Below are 16,628 nucleotides of genomic sequence, written 5' to 3' on the forward strand. Positions count from 1 at the left end.
GCTCAACAACCGGCTTGCCATAAATTGACATCAATTGCCACAATAACAATACATTTGTATGTTTGTGTGTATGTGTGGTCTGGAGCTCCCAAAATGTGGCACCCGTGCCCTGCGCCTCGCGGCCTTTTACTGTGCTGGATAATAAAAGCTTCGCTGTCGTGTATTAGATGCTGCCGTTCATTCTACCGGCCTACGAAAACAAAAAAACTGTTATGTTTCACAGGGTGGCTCAGTAGTAAAGCTTCGGCGTGCACAGGGTGCTACAACAGCAGACATTCAAACTTGGCGCCATATGTATTAAAATGTATTTAGTCGTGCAAACACATAATAAAAATATTAAAATAAAATATAATGATTTGGGCTTAGAGGCTTAGGAAAATCTGTGCTAAATTCTACATACAAACACATGTATTTATTTAGAGACAGACTCATAAATAAGTAAACCTTATACACTATCCGTTGTCATTGTCGAACCGATCGTTACGGACGTTGCCACCGATGACATTGTCTCCATGGATACGTTTAACTTATGCTTGAATGCTCGCAATGCATCCAGGTGATATATTTGCTGAAAGCCCGCTTGCTTCTCTATGGACAACGTATAAATGTTTCGTTCGCCGCTGGAGCTCAGCAGCGTGGGCATATAATGGGGCAAATAAAGGCGCTGTATTTCTGAGCCATCGTTGTTTTCCGAGTTAGCGCCGCTGGCTACCTCCTTGCTGTAGGAGCGATGCAGTCGCATTATCTGCACGTACTGGTAGTGCGACACGTAGAGGAATGGTTCACGGTATATGAAGCCCGTTGGCGCGTAGACCCAATTTAAATCGTAGGGACGCGAACGACAGCCAAACTCATCGACAAACACTCCACACTCGGCAAAGCAAAGCAGAAACTCCTGACGCGAGATGCGCACGGCTACAAAGGGCTGACAGTTGGCCGTATGCTGCAGCGTCTTATCCGCTAGATCGACAAACTCCTCGGCCGCATAGTTATCCAGATCGATTTCGTAGAACTTGTCCGAGCTGACGATTGCCGAATGGCGTGTGTAGAAAATCGATGTTACGGCCGTGGCCGTGTCCAATGCGCGCACTGGCTTAAATTTATGCAGTTTTAGATCGTACTTGAGAATGACAATGCGAGTCGAGGTGGCTGCAATGGCGACCGAGTCGAGGGCATTTTCAGATTCGTTTGATATCTGCACAAGTTTCCACTTTTCGCTGTTCGATCGATTGGCCAACGGCAGCTCAATTACCGACGTTTCTAGTACAGGCTTTTGACAGGGAATTGCGCTTTGGCAGCGCGACTCCAGCTGCCGATAGTCGCATTGATATAGCTTCTCGCCGTTTGCGCCCACCATCATGGCCTTGGCCAAGCGCGTTGATATGGACACAGAGCTAACCGAATCGATGCCAGCAATATGCAACAGGCGTTGTGTGTCCACATTGTAGGCAAACAGGCCGCTGTTGCAGCCAAACAGCAATATTTTCTGCTCGACCACCTCGAATGCACAATTAATTTCAATGAGTTCGCCATCAACAGAGTCCGGTACGCCTTTGTAAGCTAGTGTGCCTATATACTCTCCCGTGTGGTCATGCTCGCTGTCTACTGTTTCCAGGCTGCTGCGACTTGACTCTGGCCGCCCCTCGCTAACCTCATCGCAGGTCGATTCAGCTTTGCTACCACAGCTGCCAGTTACATTGGCCCGGCATTTGCGATGCACCACATCTTTGCATTCCTTGCAGCGCCAGTAGGGCGATCCAGCTACAATGGGCTGCTCACAACTGACGCACGTGGCTGCGTCCACTTTCGATTCCTGCAAGGCCAATTCAAATCGATGATGTGACACATCGTCTGCGGTCTGCTTTTGCGGCGATTTCAATTGGTTTTTAGCATCCGCTTGGCTAGCCGAGCGCTTCACTGTGGTCGGCGGCTTACGTGGAGATCGGGGTACTGCGGCGATGCTAGCGGGTCGCAGCTTGGGTTCGTCTGTGTCGCCATTAACAGCGCAGGACTTCCGTGGCGAACGCAGAGTTGCAGTTCCTGCGAGAAAAATAGAATATAAATATAGAGCGCGTTATAATAAAAGGTTGTTTCTGTATTACTTACCGTTCAACTGATCCAATTGTTCCTGCAGCATCTTGGATAGCTTTTGTTCTCGGCGCAGTTCTTCTTTCAGAGCACGATATAGTATAGATGATTCCACATCGTTGGGCGATATGTTCTCCTTGGTATTGCTGTTGGATCCAAAGATTTTGTCGGCTAGAGTTTTCTTCTTCTTGGCTGACAAATCCTCGACTTTAAGCTGCAAGTAATACGCATTGGTTGGAGAACAAACACAATACAATTTTACAAATATGTATTACCTGTAAATAGTCGATAAGTTTCTTGTGCTGAGCCAGCGTTGCCATAGCTTTGATATCCCGCTGCACGTAGAACTGCTCTTTTTCCGTGAGTGCATTCTGCAGCTCATCGATCTCAGTGTGGAGTCCAGTCTGAACGGTTTGCAGGTTCTTTACCTCGGCATGCAAATGTAGCACCTCCTCCTTACTGTGGAACAGCTCACTCAGTATGCGAGCATTTTCCTCCTTGAGACTGAGCAGCTCTCGCTCGTAGTCTGCGTTCTGCGCCTGGCAACTGGCGCTCTGCACATCCAACTGATCCGCGCGCTCTTGGGCGCCAAACAGCGCGTTCGTCTGTTCGACCAGCTGAGTCTGCTGTGTGATAAGTTTCATCTGCAACTGCTTAAGATTCTCCTTTAGCTCTTCCAATTCGACTGTAAGAATTTTGGCATGTTGCTCGGCCTGACGCTTGCCGGACTCCTGCACATTCAATTCTTTACGCAGCTCGGTTACCTGATCATTACGCTCGCGAAGTTTCACATGGCATGCATCCAGCTGGGATTGCTGTGTTTTGTTTCGCTGCTGCTCTGCCTCCAGCATGGACTCCACTTCTGTTAGCTGATTATCGGTTATGCTGCACGCGTATTTTAGGCGCTGGAAATTGTCACTTAGCTGCTTTAGTTCTCCCTGCAATGCCTGAGTGCCTTCTCCAGCTGCAGCATTGCGATCCCGCTCCTCTTGCAGCTCACGCTGCAGCCTCTTCTGTTCTAGTCCTAGGCCATCACAACGTAGCTGAGATTGATGAAGCTTCTGGCGCACCTCTCTGACCTGCTGCTCCAGCCTATGAACGTTTGCCAGGTGCTCAATAACTTCAGACTTGCACTTCATGCGCTCCTCCTCGGCTTTCTCCCACATACGGTGTTCCTTTAAGACATCGCGTTTGCTGGCTGCTAATTCGGCCTTGAGTTCATCAAGTCGTGCATCACGCTGACGAAACTCATCCTGCGCAGATTTCAGCGCACGTTGAGCCTCTTCGCGTTCATTCTGCGCTTTCTTGACACGCTCCTCTGTCAATTCCATGCGCCGCGCCAGCATCTTCTTTTCCGAGAGCGCCTCCTCCAATTGCTTTTCCACTTTCCAGAGCGATAAGTTTGCCGTACGTGCTGCCTGCCGCTCCACAATCATCTGCTCTCGCACCGCGGCTAATTTATCCTCCAGTTTCTCATTTTGACGCTCCAGCATGTCGCCAACGGCGCTGTTCGCTGCGCCCGGATTTCCTTTCATTGGCGACAGGCTTTGCTCATTGAACCGTTCGAGCATCCTCTCTAGCTTTGTAACCAATTCCTGCAGTTGATCAGCACGACTCTTTTGTACAGATTCGGCATCCTTGGCGGCCACTAGGTCAGCACGCAGTTGATCCTCTATAGCATTCAGCTCAGTCAGCGAACCAGGTGCCGTTTCATACGGTGAGGCATGAGATGCGAGAGATGATTCGGCTATGTTGCAACGACACTCAGCGAGCTGTGTTCAAAATCAAAGAATTTTAAGTGAATACTGTATAGAAATTTATTGCTATTTTTAGAAAACGCCCTAATCACGTATACTAATTAGAGACTCTCGTTGTAGCCTAGAAAACCATTTATCTTCTGATTTTTTTCTAATGACTTGTCAATAATTTTGACACAATCATTTTAAAGAAGCAGCGGACAGAATACATCAATTTTAGAAATGGATGCATACATTATGACTATATCGATAGTTCAAATGCTGTAGCTCCAAGTTTAAATATAAAATTTCAGGTTTATATAAAGCATATGGCAAGCAAATAATAAAATTGACCTTACCTGCAGCTCGCGGTCCAAACGCTGGCACTCTGCTTGTGCTTCCAGGCATTCCTTTTTCGCAAGATTCAGCTGAGTCTCTAGGGAAGCTTTAGCCGCACGCAGCTCGTTGTTTGCGCTTATCTCGCAGTTAAGGCGCTGTAGTATGTCTTCGATGCTACGCTCCGTGGCATGTTTAGCCTCTTGGCTTGATTTGCCTGAACTTATCGACTCGTCCAGTTCACTGCGTATGCTCTGCAGCTCGAAAGTCATGCGGCGGTGAGTATCCTGTGACTCGCGTAGCTTTTGGCGCAGCTCCGACAGCTTTTGCTCGTAGTTTTCTGTTAGCTGAGTCCTTTGTTTCTCATGGTTGGACTCGGCCTTGACACTTTGTTCCTTTAGTTGCTTCAGCATTTCCTTATAGTTCTCCAGCTTGTCGCCCAGATGCTTACATTCATCAACTTTTGCATTAAACTCCAGCTCACGCGCATCCAACTTTTGTACTGTGCAGGCCAGTTCTTGCTTTTTCTCCGCCAGTTGTTTCTCGTATCTCTGCTCGGATGCGATTTTTGCCTCTTCATACTTTTGTCGATTCAGGCGCAACAAGTCTGTGATTGTGGCTTCTTTTTTTGACCACATTTCTTCATCAATTTTTGCTGAGCTCTGCAAAGTTTTAATTTGGGTCTTGCAGCTGGCCAGCTCCATTGTCTTCTCCTTAATAATGTCCTGTAGCTTCTTAATTTCCACTTTGGCCTCAATCACCACTTGCGATTTACCATCTGTCTGTTTAAGAGTTTGCTGGGCCCTTACCAGATCCTGCTTCAGCATTACAATTTCAGTTTCACGCGACTTCAGCTTTTGCTGCAGACTCCGCAGCTTTTCCTGCAGCTTAGCCGTGCGTGCTGTGTCCGACACATCGGATATACTGCAATCATTTTCCATGTGAACGAAACTGTATCCAATAAAGGGCAAGTCCTTGCCACTAAAATCGTTCGACTTCATGTTCGAGGTCAATGACTTTTTGGCTTGCTGTTCTCGGCGGGCTTTGTGCCGTATTCCGTCTTCAAAGTTTGAGATATCATCATCCGACTTTATAGTGGGTATAATGGGAGGCATCTGCGAACGAACTGTGCTCCACTGGATGCTCTCGAAAAACGGATGTTTAATAATTTGATCGTAGGAAAGCCGATTCGTTGGGTTCGTTACCAACGATCCGATGAGATGTTTCATATTGCTAGAAATTTTCAGATCACTCGGAAAGCTAATTAACTTTTTCAGAAGGCTATCATCGCAGTGGGAAAGAATTTTTGAGTACGTCTCATGCACGTTGTCCTCATGGAACGGCGTAATCTCACATATAAGCTCATAGCCAATAATTCCCATGGACCAGTAATCGCAGCTAACCTGTTTGGGAAAATTAATAAGTTATTACCATAGCTTACAGGCAAAAGTACGTATTAAAAATAATCGCAAATGAAACAAGAATTTTGAACAATAGGCAGCTATCCAAAGTTTCATTAAGATAGTTTTATAGCTGACTTATTAGTTTGAGAATCATAAGGATAAACAGACACGCATTAAACTACATGGACATGTTTTTTCTGAGTAATATTTCATGTTCGAGTTGCATATTGAATGGAAAATCGTACAATAACACTCACGTCATGCATCGACTTTGACAGCTTATAGGTTGATATGGTTTGCAACAGCTCCGGCGCAATATAGTCCGGCGTACCAACTGGCGAGAGACTCAAGACATGACCGTCACGATCCAATGCAGCAGCATTTCCAAAGTCTGCCAATTTAATGTGACCGAAGCGATCGATCAGAATGTTTTCCGGCTTAATGTCGCGATGAACGTAGCCCATAAGGTGCAGCGTGTGCAAAGCCAACGTTAGCTCGGCTAAATAGAAACGCGCTAGGTCTTCGTCAAAAGGTCCGTGACGCGACATTAAGCTCAGAAGATCGCCTCCAGGTAGATATTCCATGATCAAGTACAAGTGGTCATTGTCCTTTGGAAGAAGCAATGAAAATACATAATGGATTTCAAACAAAGACAGTTTGGGGCTGTTTGGTTTAAACGTACCTGAAAGGCGTACTGTAAATTGGTTATCCACTCAGAGTTCCTTTGGGACATTATATCGCGCTCCACCTGCGATGTGGTCACCATCGACTTCTTAATCTTTTTCATGGCATAAACATCGGACGTTTGACGTTCGAGCACCAAGTGGACATTGCCAAAAAAGCCCTTTCCGATGAGGGCCTTGATGACAAAATCATCGGCATTTACCCGCAGCTGACGGGTTTCCTCAATAATAGGACGAACTAAAGAGACGGAGTCATATAAATGACATACCACATTTCTTAAATGGGAACACTTACATTTATTTACAAAGTCCGCTATATTACGGTCGCGCTTTTTCAGCGTCTCCTTGTCGCACTCATTGTACAACAGACAGAATGCGTCCAGCAATCCCTCCCGACAGATGGCTTCTGCGACAGCTGCACTTACAGTGGTTACAGGCACAATGCTGCGCCTTGAAGCGCTTGAAGAGGGTTTCTGTACGGCGCCAACTCCTTTACCCAGTATAAGATTATTGAGTCGCGTTGTACGCACACTAATTGGCTCGCGTTGTGGAGGCATATTGATTCTGTGTAATTAAAAAGTCTTTGAGCCGCTTCATACACAGTATTTATTAGGCTGATGCCATCGACAAAATAAAAGCGACGCTTTGTTAGGAATCGAACGTTTTGAATGTTAAACGCGGTGACAAACGCAGGGCTGCACGGAATGCGCCAGTGTTGTCCCCTCTAAAATATTATTTAGCAAATTATTCAATTTAAATTGCTTGGTTCATGAAGATAATAGTTAAGAAATTAACAATTCTGTATGCGTATAGATTTTACTTATTTATTTTATTTTATTATCATGTGTTTTAAGAATGAAGAATCATTTAAAATGATGCAGCCCCATCTCTGAATATTTTACAACACTACATTGGGTAGCGAGTATTCTTGCTCGTTCGATCATCTTCCACTTTCGACGGGTAGGTTTTTGCAGACGGAAGGTGAAAAAATTTTCCACATTACGAATTGCAAAAAAATCAACATTTTTACTAATTTATCCATTTGATTTGATATAATTTTCAAATTGTGCTCTATTTATATTGTATTAAAAATCTGCCTATAGAAAGTTGAAAATTTGCTCTGGAAATAGAAAGTTATTGCGTGCTTGTCAACGTCGAAAGGTTGAAACTGCAGCGCAGCAGGCAACACTCGCTCGGAAACGGGGCAACGTCGCGCTCGCTATAATTGTTTGCTTTACTTGATTATTCTATTCGTCGACAATTGTCGGCCATAAGCAGAAACAATTTTTCGTAAAAATTGGTGAAAAAAATATTTGATTTGACACGCGAGTCATACAGTGATACAGTTAGAATCCAACATGAGTGGCGGATTACCGGAGTTGGGCTCGAAGATCAGCCTAATTTCGAAAGCTGACATTAGATATGAAGGCCGCTTGTATACGGTGGATCCACAGGAGTGTACAATTGCCCTGTCGAGTGGTAAGTTATATCCCAATTATATATATATATATATATATATATGTCTTTACACATATGTATGTTTGCCTACACATTCGTGTTATTTTCCTTCATCCATGTGGAAATACTTGCATACGTTCGTATATACATATATGTATGCATGTATATCTATGCTGTAAAACTAAAACGGTAAAATGCAAAGGCGAATGCTAAAAAGAAAATGGTTTCTTTAAAATTTTTTGTTCACGTTTTTGGTTGCTTCAGTTAGTTTTTACAGTAATATGCTGCTCATCGCGCAAAGAGCGGGCAGACACACGGCAATAGCCAACTCGCTCTCCCACTCTCTCTCTTTAGCTCTTTCTCTCTCTCCCACTCTCTCTTGTGCTTTTTGTTTGTCATGTTGTCGAAGCTCAGATGCTGTCGGCACAGATAGAGCTTCGGGTTGTACAGTGTTGCTTTTGCATCCCCATGCACGCGCAAAATTTCATACATATGTATGCCTGTGTGTATGTACATACATATGCATATAGTGCATGTACATATATGCACAAATGTATACATTTACATCAAAATAAATGTGTAGACAGATAGCAATTTGTACGTGTGTGTTCGTTTGCAATTTGCTGGCAAACCCCATTTTTGGCGCCAGCGCCAATTAACGGATTATGTGGCATTGCTTCCTACAGCAACTACCGTTAGTAAAGGCAGTAATAAAAATGGACTAAGAGAAACATGCGGCCAAATTACTTAAAATTACATACAATCTTAGAATCAAAGTTATTACGTTTCCATATTACTATGTTTATTTAGTAGTAACACAAAATCATATTTTTGTAAAGATTTATGAATATAGCATAAAACAAGCACTGTACTTTCAACAATCAATTGTATAACCATGCCTTGCCGCATTTTTGCACACCACACATCAAGTATGTCTGTACTTATGTACAGTACGGAGAATACATATATACAAAAGTTTACTTACATATACATACATATTTATATGCCTAACAACATATTGAGGTTATACGAGAAATTGCGCCCAAACTAAGCTTGTGTTGTTTTTGTAAACAGTGCGCTCCTTTGGAACGGAGGACCGTGACACCCAGTTTCAAATAGCACCGCAGTCACAGATCTACGATTATATCCTATTTCGCGGCTCTGACATCAAAGACATTCGCGTTGTGAACAACCATACGCTGCCGCACCATAATGATCCGGCCATAATGCAGGCACAATTGCAGAACGGCCCCCAGGTAATGCCACAACATTTCCCAATGAATGCGCCACAACAACAACAACAGCAGCAGCAACCACAGCACAGTGGTCCATCGATGGCTGGAGCCAGTGGAGGTGCACCCGGAGCACCAGGCGGCGGTGGCTTTGGAAATGGAAATCCATTTGGCGCCTTGGGAGCTCCCAGTCTTGGCCCGGGCTCTTTGGCTCCTGGTGCCGGAGCACCTGGCAGCGGAGGGCCATTCATGAACATAGGTGGTAATCAGCAACAGCAGCAGCAACAAAAGCCTCAGCAGCAGCCAAAACAAAGTAAGGTTCAGCAATCATTTAATGCAAGCAGCACACAAAAAGCCATTAAATAATTTCAAACAGAAATATTTGCCACTTGGGCTTTTACATGTTACTTGAAGTTATTTCTTGCGCCACACTTACACCTACACACACACACACACACACACACACATACACACTGTTAATATATAAACATATATGCACGTTCCCGTCTATATGTAAAGTTTCCGTTTTAGATATGCTTGCGAGCGCTTCGCGTTCGACAACGCCTATTAGCCTCATTATCAGTCCAACGGCCGACCTGACCCAGCAGCACTCCCAGCAACAGCAGCAGCAGTTACATCAGCAGCAGAATTCTGTGCAAGCTCTCGGCGGTGGTAATGCGCGCGATGCCGGTCATAAGCGCCAAAACCATCAGCAGCAGCAACAACAACAGCAGCAGCAGAGAGGGGGACCCAATATGCAGCAACAGCAGAGGAATAACCACAACCACAATAACGACTATTACAATCATCCCCACCCCCAGCAGCAGCAGCAGCAGCGCGATCGCCGTGATTCTGGCCGTCAAATGGATAACAATTACAACAACAATTATAATAATCAGCGTAATCGTGGGGGAGTCGGCGGTGCCATCCAACAGCGTGGCAGTGGAGGAAATGGCGCATGGAACATGCACCGTGGTGGTCCACAGAATTCGAACAATATGATGATGCGCGGCAATCGCGGCATGGGTGCTCGTGGCCCAATGCGACCCAATCAGGTAAATACACATTTCAACCGTTCCACATTCCGTCCCGTTCAGCACATGCAAAGAGAATGATACAGATATAATATATAGCAATTTGTATATTTGACTACCATCTGGTTGTCATTGGGCAGCTACAGCGTATTCATTTTCGAAAGTAGCATATAAAAATCGTAGGAGCTCTCATATACTTTCCACAAGTCAAAACATACGCAACCGCCGAATCAGTTAATAAACTACATTTTCTAAAGTTAATAATAATTAGGTTAATAGCTTATTAATATATATATAGATGTACACAATTCTGTTCTTTCTTAGAGCTGAAAACAGACAATATTTGTATAATAACCCAAATTAAATGGTTTAATTCTTTGCACAATTATGCGACCAATTCGATCTGTCTGTTTTCCTCAGCTGTTTTTTTGCAGTCATTAATATTAACGTTTAAATCTTTTATTTTGTTTACTTTTAGCAGGGTTATCGTCCACAATCGGCTAATCAGAATAAACCTCGCAACAAGATCAAATTTGAGGGCGACTTTGATTTCGAGCAGGCAAACAATAAGTTTGAAGAGCTGCGTTCACAACTGGCGAAACTCAAGGTGGGCGACGAACCCAACAAAACCACAGCTACAACAACAGCCACAACCACAACAACAACAACTTCTACCACTACTGATCAGGTATAAGTTTGTTTTATTTTGTTTATTATTTTCAGTTCATTTAAGTTTTAGTTTAATAATTCAACCGTTAAAAAAAGAAACATGTCAAACATTTAAAACAATGCACGACACAACACACAAAATGTATTTGTTTGACACGGACATAATTGTGCCCACTCTTTAATTTTGCACAGTTGAATGGGGAGACCGACAAGAAGGATGACTCTGGCAATGAGACTGGCGCTGGTGAGCATGAGCCTGAGGATGAGGATGTTCATGTGGGCTACGATAAGACCAAATCATTCTTTGACAACATTTCGTGCGAGGCGGCTCAGGATCGCAGCAAGAACAAGAAGAATGACTGGCGTCAGGAGCGCAAATTGAATACCGAGACATTCGGAGTCTCGTCCACCCGACGTGGCAGGTAAGTTGCCGGGTTGCCCCTCGCCTGTCTCCTAAAAATGTTTAATGTGTCAGTTTTAATAGCTACCGAGGGCGCAACCATTACTACAACAATGGCAACACGATGGGCGGAGGTGCCGGCAATGGTGGCATGAATTCTGGCTACGGCGGTGCACCTGGCTATAATCGCAACAATTATCGCATGGGCGGCGGCGGCAACTTTCGCAACCGCAGCAACAATCGTAACAATAATGGCGGAAACCGCCAGAACAACATAACCAATGGAAATGGCAGCGCAGCCGCAGCTCTGAAAGCTGCCAATAATGCAGGAGGTGCCGTTACGGGCAACAATACAGACACCACGGCACCCAATGCCGCAACAACGAAGACGGCCACATCTACAATTACAGAGCAGACGCAACAGGTGGCGGCAGTTTGTAAGTACCCAATCACATATATGTTCCTTCAACAACATGACCTTAATCCTCATTATTAATATTGCAGCTCAATAATGTCGCATGCGTGGAGTTCCCTTGCCTAACTTTACAAAATCTAAAAACAGTCCTACTCATTGCAAAGCTAGTTTACCCGAATTCAACCTAATCAAGCGACCGACCGATCGACGACAAAAAAGGCTCTTATCATCATGAAGAATCGATTATGGAAATGGCATAAACAGAATAATTGTAAAATTTTACTTAGTGTTGTAACGCTCATGACGTCCTGCGCGCACTTTGCCCGCCCACCGTGTTGCTTTGCTATTCATAAGATCAATCAGAAGCGTTCAGCAGCCATAAGATAGGTTTTTGTGTAAATGGCATGCTGAACGGCTATAGTGATGCAGCACATGATTATAGTGAGAACATACACACCTCTACATATATTTAGTAATAAATGTGAAGAAAACATTAAGCATAAGTCTATGAAAAGTTAAAGAAAAACTCTAGGAGTCGCAAATTATGAAATTAAAGAAAGAAACAATTAAATCCATGGAATTCCCAACATTAATAAAAGCAAACGCAACTCGCATGTTTATATTTTAAAACAAGAAAAAAAGGCCTACAACTATACTTAATGTGGGCATACAACATAACATAAATAAATTAATTCAAAGCGTTACTAGCATTTAAACTTTTTTAAGAACAAATTTTAATGATGGAGAAAATGGAAATACATGCATATATATTAAAATTAGCAGCAACACGTACATATATTGAACACAAAAAGAAAAGAAAAAACAAAAATTGTAAAAAATAAATCACCTATCAGTAGTAGTGTGGGCAACAAATAAATTTACTTAAAACTGATTGTTTACATAAAAAGCGAAAACCCCAGAACAATTAAAGCGTGTCTTTCAGAAATTAGTTAAATTTTCGATCATTTTCAGTGTCTATAGCCAAAAACTGTCAAATAGTGTGTAGTATGCGTTTCCTGTGGGGAGCTTAAATATATATTATTAATTATGTTACTTAAACATGTGAACACCAATTATGTATTTAGCCTACAGCCTTCAATGATCGCAGCAAGAGAAAATATTCTGTTATCCAGGAATGCACAATATCTCATTATACCACAATTAATAGTTGTTAGCCACGCATTGTGGATATTCGCGTAAGATTCCGATTTATATGATCTTATTTTAAAATGATTTATTTTAAAGTTAACATTATACTTTAAATTTGTGTCGAGTAGCTGGAATTGAATGGAGATATTACAAGAATACTCCACGAATTGTACATCAAAAATGTTTTTTGTAAATGTTTCATATAAATAAGCCATATAATTCATATTAAATTCAGAGCAAAATAATTTAAAACCATGTTAAACTTTCCCTTAAAAATCAATATGGCGGGTTTTTTTTTATATGTATTGATCAATGCTAAGACGGACACGTTAATTTTATGTTGAGCACAAATCATGTATGAAACTAGGTATATGTTTATATATGTATATGTCGCTTATAAGTAAAGAAAGAGTAATATTTTTCAATAGATAAACTATTTGCAAGGATTCGGCAGGGTTTGTTCAATTGCGTTAATAGAAATAATACTCGTATGCTTGTTGGTGCTCTTGATAACTTATAGGCGTGTACTTGTAATTGGATAGAGAATAATTTTCTATGACAACTAGCATAGGATTAATCATAAAGCAAGCGAACTTGAACTGATTTGATATCATATCACCTAAGCCTTAAGCACAATTATCAAGTTAGTGGTATGCGACCGACTTTTAGTTTGCCGTTTAATTTTTAGAAAAATATTTCCCTTTGCTTGCAGACAATTTTTAAGTTAACTTGTAATAGTATTCCAATATTTATTCTTGTAAATCCATTGAGCTTTCCGTTTTACAGTTTTATGTGAATTTAGGCCAACATAATGGAAACATATTCCCAAAAAGTCTATTTTACAGTTTACAGTTTATCGCAATCGTTTTGATTGAGCGTATCATCATTTGTGGGAACAAACTTGCGATTGCTTGCGATACAAAAACCGTTCCGGTCTAAAACATAATTTTCGAAATTATACATATGAACATAAACATAAAAGATCTATTATTTATATGTTGACAGCAGTAAATAATTCAGATTGACTATTCTAAGAATAAATAATAATTAAGAGTTTTACATTAGGTACTTCTGTCGGAAGATGTTTTACAACTTGAATGTAGACACATGTGTAAAATGAAAACAACAGTGCACATCGTTTAGTTTCGCAGAGACAGAAATACCTAGATGGTTATATTCATGTATATATAATATGTAACTAATTTACTCAGTTCAAGCAATATAAATAGGGTCGTCGCATCATTTGTCCCATAAGCCCAGTTCTCGCATTTTGGTTTGGAAATAACGTTCGAGCGAATTGGCGCAGCGATAATACTCAGTGTCGGGAGAATTGTAGAAGCGACAATTTGAGAAAATACGTGCCATATCTGCCATAAACAAGCGACGTGTTTGATAATAACCTTTTTTTAGACGTTCGCCCATTGTCTTCAAGTCCATGGGGTACTTGATGTGATCGTAGTAGTCGGGAACCTCGGCTGCAGTGACAGGTCGTAGGAATGGCCATGCTGTGGCGTGTTGGCGCACAGATTGTAACACGGATTGGAAAGAATTGGCCAGTTTTTCCGGATCAGTAGATTCTTCCAAGGGACGGGAGGCACGCACTGGACGCATTTGTGGCTTCCAGCCGATTTCTCTTAGACCCGGTATAGATTCAACTGGTATAGATGGCAATCCCTCTTTGAAGCATGTTAAGCCAGGCCTAACTTTTTGGACCTCATTGTGTCGCTGAGCAATGAGCTCCTTAAGGATCTCACTTTGATTCCGAATAACTGAAAACCAGAACAAAATAAATCTGTAAATTGTCAATCCCATAAAAATGCTGCCAAGCCAACTGACCAGCAATAAATTGAGTATTCACAATACTTGGATGCAGCTCACAGTGCATAAGAGTGGCGCTGTCATATTCCTTGATATATCCCGCATAGACGGGACGTGCCAGTTTGATGTCCTTGGAAAACCCTTGTTTCTTAAAATACCCTATAGCATCACAATCGGCGAACGTAAGTAGATGCTTAATGCCACGCTGTATGCTGTAATCCTTAAGGTGATTCATCAGATGCGTGCCGTAACCCTTCACTTGTTCCGCCATTGTAACCGCACAGAATACAATCTCTGTGAAGCCCTGGGTGGGAAATGGTCGGAAGCATATTCCTCCAATTGGCTGGTTCTCCTTGATTAGTGCCAAGGTCTTGTGCTTGGTGTCAAAGACCAGCTGGCTTATGTATTCACGTGGCATCTCGGGCAGCTGATGCGCAAACACAAGCTGTAGTCCCAGCAGCCAAAGGATTGTCTGCTTGTCCACGGGCTTTGTTAGCGAGTTGCCCACAACATGAAACTCGATGGCGCGCTTCTGCTCTTCGGCTTTGACATTTTCATCGCGCGACACATTCACGGGAAACAAGATTTCAGCTTTGTTTGTGGTTTTTGACTCCGAAACGGATTTCATGGCTCGCAAAACTACATCGGTTGGAAGGTCATCCAAATTCTCGCTGCACAAATTAGAAATAGTATATAATTAATATTGAGATATGATCAAATCGAAAATAAAGGTTTTCATAAGAAATGTTTTTCGTATTTTATTTGGAGTCTTACCTGGGAACCCGTTCGACAGGCTCCTTTTTGGCCCTCTTATGGGCTGGTTCTCCAACGTTTGAGCGTTTACTACTGCTCGGAGCAGATGCGGCACCCGCAGTCGAAATGGTCGCTGGGGGTGCCACTTCCTGATGACGCTTCCTTTGTTGCATGACAAATGAATTTGGTGGCCTGTAACTGGAGTCCCATATGGGCGAATCATCTTTCAGCAGTTCGGCTCTCAATGCTTCCAAGAACTTTGGCATTTGCGTGATGATCGACCTCTTGTCTTCGGGAAAGCGATCACGCTCAGAAATACACTTCTTTTTCAGCTGCTGCGACATATATTGAAAAACAGTTCGCAGAAGAGTTCGTCCAAATACCAAAGATGTTTCGAACTGCCGCAAGGAGTTACAAAAGGCGGGCACGTGGCAAAACACAAGCCAGCGCGTATAATTGATCTTATAGGTTGAAGCGTCCTCGTGAGTCAAAGTGGCATCGCTACGGCGTACCGAAGGCGACTCAAAGTTGTAATGGTTGAGGAAGTTTAGGAATGTCTTGGCCACCTCCGTCATGGTCTGCAGCTCAGTCGGGTTCAAGTGGTTGTACTTGTAGAAAACCAGGGACAGTACGGCTTTTGTAATGCACGGCGACTCGAATGGAGGATCTCCCAAGGGGCCGCGAATAACAGCCTGCTGACGTGTTAGGACGCATTGACGGAGCAGCCTAAACAAATACAAATACACTTTTTTAGTGTCCTCGTCCTCTACGCGCTGCATGGACATAAACAGATTTTCCATGTCAATGATTGCGCCCAAGAGGTCGTCCATGCTTGTCCTTGAAATCTCAGTCAGATGAGAGATGTGAGACCGCAGCGGATGGCGACAACTAGCGTTGCGACACTCCTCACTCAGCTCCGGACAGTAGGAAGACTCGACATCTCGATGCCTGTTCTCCTGTGGCGTCTTCCATCCAGTGCAACGGCAGCCCTCGGCTTGGCACGCAGAATACATTGACAATTTAGCCAGCTTCTGCGCCTCTGGCAGATTAAATACCTTCTGCTTTCGCTGCTGTATACGCTGCAAGCTGTTTTGGCGTGTACCCTCCTGGGCTGGCGGCACAGTTCCACCTGAGCTCTGTGACGAGGAGGAAGACGCTGCCGCGGCGTTATTCCCAGATTGTTGTTGTTGGCCAGCGGCATTTCCACTATTGCTATTGCTTCCATCTATTGGTTGGCTTTTCAGCGTTATTGCCGGACCGCCAGACATGCCTTTTAGTTTTCTGGGTTTCCAAAAAATTAATATTTACTACAATTTCACAATATGCGAAAATGCTGACGAGGGATGGTGAAATAATACTGCGTTTCAAGGGATGGCGCATATCACTGAATCATGACTAAAATGTATATACATCATTTGAAATGGGTTTCGTATTGGTTAAATATAATAAAATAA

General features: G+C 43.1%; 3 protein-coding genes across 7 annotated transcripts; 1 reads left to right on the plus strand and 2 right to left on the minus strand.

The window, feature by feature from the left end:
• Positions 1 to 435: 435 nt before the first annotated feature.
• LOC115770392 (citron Rho-interacting kinase) lies at positions 436 to 6,872 on the minus strand. Its single transcript, XM_030715640.1, has 7 exons — positions 6,542 to 6,872; positions 6,246 to 6,484; positions 5,821 to 6,171; positions 4,184 to 5,563; positions 2,364 to 3,860; positions 2,107 to 2,302; positions 436 to 2,040 (listed from the first exon to the last, which is right to left on the minus strand). The coding sequence occupies exons 1-7, from the start codon at positions 6,801 to 6,803 to the stop codon at positions 446 to 448; spliced, it is 5,520 nt and encodes a 1,839-aa protein (XP_030571500.1). The 5' UTR covers positions 6,804 to 6,872; the 3' UTR covers positions 436 to 445.
• A 215-nt stretch (positions 6,873 to 7,087) lies between these two features.
• Positions 7,088 to 12,857, plus strand: LOC115770540 (protein LSM14 homolog B). 5 transcript variants are annotated; one of them, XM_030715844.1, is made up of 8 exons: positions 7,088 to 7,206; positions 7,350 to 7,725; positions 8,779 to 9,249; positions 9,468 to 9,991; positions 10,449 to 10,658; positions 10,832 to 11,061; positions 11,115 to 11,476; positions 11,544 to 12,855. In XM_030715844.1, exons 2-8 carry the CDS (start codon positions 7,605 to 7,607, stop codon positions 11,549 to 11,551), a joined length of 1,926 nt encoding a protein of 641 aa, XP_030571704.1. In that variant the 5' UTR covers positions 7,088 to 7,206; positions 7,350 to 7,604; the 3' UTR covers positions 11,552 to 12,855. The 5 variants fall into 5 exon arrangements, with proteins under 5 accessions (XP_030571704.1, XP_030571708.1, XP_030571705.1 ...); XM_030715848.1 differs by having other exon boundaries at positions 7,088 to 7,725; positions 10,449 to 10,577; positions 11,544 to 12,857; XM_030715845.1 differs by having other exon boundaries at positions 7,088 to 7,725; positions 10,452 to 10,658; positions 11,544 to 12,857.
• Positions 12,858 to 12,987: 130 nt separating this feature from the next.
• LOC115770539 (histone acetyltransferase KAT2A) lies at positions 12,988 to 16,573 on the minus strand. The gene is made up of 3 exons (XM_030715843.1): positions 15,196 to 16,573; positions 14,440 to 15,092; positions 12,988 to 14,372 (listed from the first exon to the last, which is right to left on the minus strand). Exons 1-3 carry the CDS (start codon positions 16,440 to 16,442, stop codon positions 13,843 to 13,845), a joined length of 2,430 nt encoding a protein of 809 aa, XP_030571703.1. The 5' UTR covers positions 16,443 to 16,573; the 3' UTR covers positions 12,988 to 13,842.
• Positions 16,574 to 16,628: the final 55 nt, after the last annotated feature.

Source organism: Drosophila novamexicana, unplaced genomic scaffold, assembly GCF_003285875.2.
Source record: "Drosophila novamexicana strain 15010-1031.04,08,12 unplaced genomic scaffold, DnovRS2.1 tig00004555-arrow-pilon, whole genome shotgun sequence".
NCBI lineage: Eukaryota > Metazoa > Arthropoda > Insecta > Diptera > Drosophilidae > Drosophila > Drosophila novamexicana.

What these genes read in the sequence shown, in the direction of transcription:
- LOC115770540 (XM_030715844.1), top strand. Translation starts at nt 7,605, where the DNA reads ATGAGTGGCGGATTACCGGAGTTGGGCTCGAAGATCAGCCTAATTTCG. An exon ending in TACAATTGCCCTGTCGAGTG is followed by an intron (nt 7,726 to 8,778) that starts GTAAGTTATATC and finishes TTTTGTAAACAG; the next exon opens with TGCGCTCCTTTGGAACGGAG. An exon ending in CTTCTACCACTACTGATCAG is followed by an intron (nt 10,659 to 10,831) that starts GTATAAGTTTGT and finishes AATTTTGCACAG; the next exon opens with TTGAATGGGGAGACCGACAA.
- LOC115770392 (XM_030715640.1), bottom strand. Translation starts at nt 6,803, where the DNA reads ATGCCTCCACAACGCGAGCCAATTAGTGTGCGTACAACGCGACTCAAT. An exon ending in ATTTACAGTACGCCTTTCAG is followed by an intron (nt 6,172 to 6,245) that starts GTACGTTTAAAC and finishes CTTCTTCCAAAG; the next exon opens with GACAATGACCACTTGTACTT. An exon ending in AACTTATCGACTATTTACAG is followed by an intron (nt 2,303 to 2,363) that starts GTAATACATATT and finishes TATTACTTGCAG; the next exon opens with CTTAAAGTCGAGGATTTGTC.
- LOC115770539 (XM_030715843.1), bottom strand. Translation starts at nt 16,442, where the DNA reads ATGTCTGGCGGTCCGGCAATAACGCTGAAAAGCCAACCAATAGATGGA. An exon ending in CCTGTCGAACGGGTTCCCAG is followed by an intron (nt 15,093 to 15,195) that starts GTAAGACTCCAA and finishes TAATTTGTGCAG; the next exon opens with CGAGAATTTGGATGACCTTC. An exon ending in GAATACTCAATTTATTGCTG is followed by an intron (nt 14,373 to 14,439) that starts GTCAGTTGGCTT and finishes TCTGGTTTTCAG; the next exon opens with TTATTCGGAATCAAAGTGAG.